Genomic DNA, 6,778 nt, shown 5'->3' with positions numbered 1-6,778 from the left:
CAGTAACAAATAAATGGGAAAATCACTCCATGCAGCAGCAAGAGACAGTTCCCGCTACAGTGAAAATCAGAGAGAAAAAAATCCATTTCCAGCAGCATATCAAACAAAAATTTCAGCAGCAAAAAAAAAAAACCCAGCAGATTTCCAATGGACATGGTCTCCATAACTAGAGTGTAACAATTCTAGCAGTAATGATGAGCTGACAAATAAAATGGAGCTCCAGAATGCATAATCCGCTGGCCATGAACATCTCAAAAGCATGTTGTTTATCATCTGTGAATAGAGTGACGGCCTTTACAGGCCCTGAGCTGGACTGCTGCATGCCTATGTCGAAGCATCTTTGTGTTTGGCATGCCCGTGTCGAAGCATCTTTGTGTTAATCCATTATGAAGACTGTGTCGAAGCATCTTTGTGTTTGGCATCATCTGTGACTATCATGGAATTTGGAATTAGTCATGTATCATAATATTGCCTGATACTACTAGTTAAAACTTAAAACCAATCATACTGGGTATTTTTTTAAGTCTGATATCAAGTTCAATATTTGAACTTTTATCCTTATCTGCAGGGGAAAAAGCAAAGATAAATATGGTCATACTTCTATACACTTAAGACCACTCTGTTTACAACCCTGAATTCCAAGCATTTGATTAGAAAGATTAAACTCGAGCTTGAGTTAGTTGTAATCTCAAAAATCAGTCAACATATTACTGATCATAATACTACCTACTTCCTGAGGTTCACATTTAATATAAGGTATCACCAACTAGAATCTCCACTAATGTAGCATAAGATGTTTTCTTAAAATTCAGCTGAACTCATTTAATTTAAGGTATCACCAACTCATATTCAACTTACCTGCAAGGGGAAAAAACAAAGATAAATACGATCATATGCTAATCAATTATTATTATTCCAAGCCATTCTAGATATTTAATAAGAATTTTAAAAGAAGTTAATCAATTGAACAATAAACTAATCAATTATTATCAGCTAGGAGCAAATAATGAGAGATTTTATAAAGCTATCAAGCAAAGAGGAGAACCAAGAAGATCAATTTCAAAGAAGAAGAGGTCAGACTCTGCAACTAAGAAGCTAGAAACAGAATGCAGTTTTAGATCGCAACGCTGATATCGACAGCGAGCATGTAATCGACCCAAGTTCTCCAATTTCAGGTACATTTCAATTTACTTTTTTCCCCAGCTTCTTTAGTATACAAACAATTAATCAAAGCGTTCATAATGATATTTTCTGAAATTGTAGCATCACAATCTGAAATTGTAAACAATGGAGTTTCTTTCTTGTATCTCTCATCTGTAGTTTTCTTTGATATAAAGCTAATGATATAAGTTCTGTAAACAAGGGAGCATTTAGACTTTTGGTCGATAATATTCATGAAATGTTCCAGAAACAAGGCAATATAAAAATGTTGTTCTTCAAAAGGTCAAGAGTTATAGTTTAGGATGTATCAGGTTTACATGACAAATGGTTCCTTCTAATATATGTATGTAGGCTGTCTAAAAATCACAATAGATAGCTGATCCCCATCAAACACCGATGATGGAAGTTACAATCTGACGACTTCCAGAAGGTTACAATTTAAAGACTTTCACGTAGATTGCTGAAGGTTACAATCTGACGACCTTCACAACAATTGATGGAAGCTCTAATCAAACAGCCTTCATAGTCAACATCAAGAGTTATAATCTGACGACTCTTACATATCAGAGAGCTAAAGCAAAGATTACAAAATGACGATCTTTGCAACGCTTCGACAGAAAGAGACTACAAATCGACGGTCTCTTCAAACCAAGACGTGGGAGTCCTCCTCGTGTACCAGCATCAAGACGCACCGCGTTCATAGCCACGAACGCAGCTCAAACGCAGCTCCAATCGCTGCCAAGCACAGCTCAAACGCAGCTCCAACGCTGCCCGACGCAGCTCTATTCGCTGCCCGACGCAGCTCAACATCGCTGCCCGACGCAGCTCAACATCGCTGCACAACGCAGCTCAACATCGCTGCCCGACGCAGCTCAACATCGCTACACAACGCAGCTCAATATCGCTGCGCAACACAGCTCCAAGCGCTGCCCAACGCAGCTCTATACCGCTGCCAAACGCAGCTTTCATCCGCTGCAAACGCAGCTTCCAATCACTGCGTTCAAGCTTCCAGACACTGCGTTTGAACGCAGAATTCATGCCAGAATGCAGGATCTGCGTTTGACTGGTCTGTTGGAACTTCTTGGCTCGTCAACAGGATCCTTAGAGCATTTCTGGAACTTTGGAGATTGGCAACAAGATCTTCTTCATCCTTGGCTTATAACCGACTTTCGGTTAAATCAACTCTTTCATAGAGTTTTAAACTCGTTCAGAGTTCTCCACAACGTGAAATCGTGAGGAGAAGATCATGTTCCAGTGAATTAAAACGTCGGATCGTCAACGGAGAGCAAACTCGACGCGAGCATTCGAGGGAGGCACTCCATCGCTACCGTGAAGAACCCAGAATTAAACAAAGGGGAGAATCCAGATCATTCTCTTCTCTTTTGTAACCAGGAATTCAAATTGTAATCGAGAGTTGAGAGAATTGTAATCATTCTTTTTCTACGCAGTTAGAGAGAATAAAATCAAATACAGTTCTTTCCCTGTTTTCTTATTACAAATTTTCCCACAAACAATGTAAACAATATTTAATTGTGTAATCTTATCTTACACATCATAACCTGTTGTTAAGTAGTTCAAGTAATTAAATAAGCATAGGAAACTTTCTGAATATCAGCAAGTAGAAAACATGAAGAAAACTATCTATATAATGAATAGAAATGTATGGCACCACAATGACAGTAATACAATGGTTGTCTCCTAAGAAAATTATTATAGATAACATAATGATGATGATCGGTTTAAACCACTTAACCCGTTGTTAAGTAGCGAAACATACCCATTCAAAGGGATTTATATGGGATAATCAAATTGCTGTAGGAAAACATACCCAATCAAAGGAGCAAACAAAAATCTAATCCACTTATATACACATTTTAACTGCAATCATTCCTAACAAAAATCTAATTCACTTAACCATCAACACTCAGTCTTAAAGTAATCAATTTTAATAAGAATTCAATCCACATGTATACAACTTATAATTGCATTCTTTTAGAACCAAAAAAATCAAATCTACAAAGCAATCAACATTTGGTCTTAAAGCAATAAATATTTACAATAATTCAATTCACATCATCTTGGATTCAATCCAAATTCAAAGCTAATTTGTTAACAATTTTAACCTTTTTATTAAAAACATATTCAAATTCCCTCTCTTAAGCCTCTTTTGACAGCACTAATAATGTTTACACTATTAAATGTAAGAAATTATAATGTTCCCACAGAGAAACTGCTAGAAGGGATAGAAAATTTAGTAAATTTGAGATATCTTGAGCTTCGCAGTACATCAATCAGCTCACTGCCTATGAAGATGAAAGATTTAGCCAATCTGAGGTTCCGAATACTAAAGCTTACATGGTTTTTGGAAGCCGTGCCAAAACACCTCATTGCAAATCTCACTAACTTGAGAGTGCTGGAAATGGATTACATTTCGGGGATTGGAAATTTGGCTCTACTACTCAAGATGGGGCCAACATAGATGAAATCGATCAATTACCGAATTTGAAGACACTCGGAATCACTATAGAAATAGAATATGTTCTAGAAATCAACGTACCTCAACTCCGTCGGCTGAGAAAGCGCCTCCCGTCGGCTGAGAAATCGCCTCCCGTCAGCTGAGAAATCGCCTCCCGTCGGCTGAGAAACAATTTGGGGGAAATTTTTACAGGGATCTCTCACAAGATTTGGGGAAAATTTTAGAGGAGGAATTTTAGAGGGAAAGAAGTATCGAAAAATAGCCAAGATCCTAATGAAAAAATCACCCAAAATTTTTCATCGCCTACCCTCGCGTGAGAAGGCGGAATAGGGCTTGCTCCGCCTTCTTACGAGGGATAGTTATCCCTTCTTATCACGGGTTAAAGGGGTTGTTGTGGTCACGTGCGGGATAGTTAACCTTTAACCTATTTTTCCTGTTTGGCAGGCTAACGAAGCGTTAAACCTACTTAACTCTTCATTTACCCCCTTGCCAAACGAGGCCTAAGAGTATAAAATTTGTTACCCTCCAAATTGGGGTGTAACCAAGGGGAAGGGAACTCCCTTCCCTTCCCTTCCCTTCCCTTCTCTTCTCTCAGTTTCCCTTAACTTCCTTTCACCCCCTACAAATCCAAACAGGCCCTTAAGGTATCAATGGCGGTGAGCGGTGCTGACAAATTTATAGTCTCTCCACGTCCTCCCCTTAATTCTTAATGGAGAAGATAAGGGTATAACTGTCCTACGATTCTAAATTTTAACGTTGATAGAATATTCCTCAAGTCATTCTAATCAGGGGGTGCTAATATCAGCACATATAGAAGATTTGGGTAATTCAAATCAAAATATGAAAATGTGAGGGACTACAATCAAAATACCAGAGATCTGAAAAAACGCTAATATTGAAAAACCCCGAGGAAACCCAACTGGTTCAAAGAGCTAGGCCCATATCACGCGCTCTCTGCATGCACGTCGCGTGCGGTTCCGGTTAGTTCTCAAGGTGGGTCCCACCGCTAACCTTCAGCCATGGCCGCTGCTTCTGGATCACTGTCCCCTGCCCCTCTCTCCCTCTCCCTCTCCCTCTAACTCCCCCAAGAAGAGAGAGAAGAAAATCGAGCTCCCAAACTCCGATCCTGATCGCCTTGAGATCGATCCAGATGTCTCTCCTTCAGCCATCGCCTCTGCATTCTCTCAAAGATTCACCATCTCTGTATCCCTCTTCTCTCCGTTCTCGCTCCAAAGATTTAATCTTTTCAAAGAGTTCTCTGAAACTGAAGAGGACGACGGTGGGGCGGGGGCAAAACGGGAAGCGAAGGCTCTCTAGGGTTTTTGCCGCAGCTGATCAGGCTGCATTCAGGAAAATGAATCTCAACGAGTACATGGTCACCCTAGAGCGACCCCTGGGCATTCGGTTTGCTCTCTCCGTTGATGGCAGGATTTTTGTTCACTCTATGAAGAAGGGGGTTAGTTACGCCTATGTGGTTGACAACTTTTTTTTTCAAATTATTGAAAGATTTTATTTTTAGTTGTTTTATTTTTTGCTGCAGGGGAACGCAGAGAAGTCGAGAATTATTATGGTGGGGGACACAGTGAAGAAGGCAAGTAGTACCTCTGATGGTGGTGGGGGGTTCAGTGAGATCAAAGACCTCAATGATGCACGGTATGTGTTTCTTTCCTTTCCTTACCCTGTAGCAATAATCCTGATTTTAACTCAGGATTATTCTGCATTATTGCACTGGCTGCCACAAATTCTTCTTCTTTTTTGTTAGTTTCCTAACTACCCTAACATTTTTGAAATATGAATTGTCTTGCTGTTGGCTCTCTTGCAATTCCATATAGGATGGACATAACGGAGATATACATTGCACCAACCAAACTTTATGTTGCGAATTAAATCATAAAAGCGTTTTATCTTTATTGTCTGAAGCTGACCACACTCTTGTAGTAACATTCATTACTGATAGAAGATGATCATAGTTAGGCCAGTTCATGATTTCTCATTGCAATATCATTATCTATTTGATTAAAGAAAGTGGTCTTCATGCAAATCATGATTTCGTGACGATCGTAGAAAACTAGAAAGTTTTCATTGGAATGCACTCAATCAGCTTGGTGAAGCTTCAACTAGTTCCATGTTAGTAAAATGTGATTGTGCAATGTACCATCTAATGATTTACGTAGGATCAACTAGATTTGCTATAGAGATGCACTGTACAATGTACACATATTTGCAGGCAACCTCTTTGAAAAGTTTGGAATGCAGTTCTCAAGCTGCCTAGTTTAGCCTTTCAAATACATGTAATATTTGTGTGTGTGTGTGTGTCTATTGGTCCTTGGAGCTTGGTATATTGCTCATTATAACAATAGCTATCCTTGTATCATACAAAAACGTTTACTCATTGGAGTCATAAAATCACTTTAGATATGACTATGCAGCTATCCAATTTGGGTTCGACCGAGAACTGTTTTGTTATGCACCTGAAAACACTTCGTAGACTTTGATTTTGCTAGACACCAAATATTAGCTATTTGATAGTGTGAGGGATCAAAATACTGAGGGTGAGAAAAGATGACTGGCTTTTGCACTTGTGATGGCATCAGTTGGTGGAAATGGATAATGAAGAAATGAAAACATGAGGAAAAGATGATAAAGTTGAAAACTGCTACTTGAATACTAATCTAAACTTACGGCATATGTGTTACAACAAGGAAAGGATTTGGATGAATTTTTTGGGCTCATATTACGATTCTTAAATTGGCATCTCCCTTTCCCCAAAAAATTGTAATTCCTCATGATCTCAACTTCCGATATAAAAGTAGAACTTATTCCCCAATGTTGTAAAAAGCGGCCTAGGTGTTGGCGGACCATTTGCTGCCTAGATTTGGCCGTAGCGCCCAATCTAGGCGGCGGTCCCGCATAGGCGGCCGCTTAGGGCTAGGCTGTCCGTTTAGGCGGGCCACCTAGTTTTTTAAACAAAAAAATCCCATTTTTAGTTAAAGTGTGCACCGCCTAGCTTTTTAAACAAAAAAACCTAATTTCAGTTAAAGCCCAGCCAAGAAGAAAACCAAAATCTGAACCCATAAACCAAACTTGACCCGCTTCACTTAACCTAAACCCTATCTCTCTCTTGTGTGCTCTTCATCCGCA

General features: G+C 39.4%; 1 protein-coding gene across 5 annotated transcripts in view; it reads left to right on the top strand.

The window, feature by feature from the left end:
• Nucleotides 4,566–6,778, top strand: part of LOC109843398 (phosphoglucan phosphatase LSF1, chloroplastic) — a 22,305-nt gene continuing 20,092 nt past the window's right edge. For 2 of the 5 annotated variants that reach the window (XM_020412333.1, XM_020412331.1), the window contains exons 1-2: nt 4,571–5,093; nt 5,178–5,290. In XM_020412333.1, the coding sequence (XP_020267922.1) occupies nt 4,788–5,093; nt 5,178–5,290 (419 nt within the window). In that variant the 5' untranslated portion in view covers nt 4,571–4,787. Of the gene's footprint in view, nt 5,094–5,177; nt 5,291–6,778 lie in introns of all 5 variants that reach the window. The other 3 variants (XR_002247667.1, XM_020412332.1, XM_020412334.1) reach the window with 3 other exon arrangements.

Source organism: Asparagus officinalis, chromosome 5, assembly GCF_001876935.1.
Source record: "Asparagus officinalis chromosome 5, Aspof.V1, whole genome shotgun sequence".
Classification (NCBI taxonomy): Eukaryota; Viridiplantae; Streptophyta; class Magnoliopsida; order Asparagales; family Asparagaceae; genus Asparagus; species Asparagus officinalis.
The sequence above is the reverse complement of the archived record's forward strand: the minus strand, read 5'-3'. Positions and strand labels throughout refer to the sequence as shown.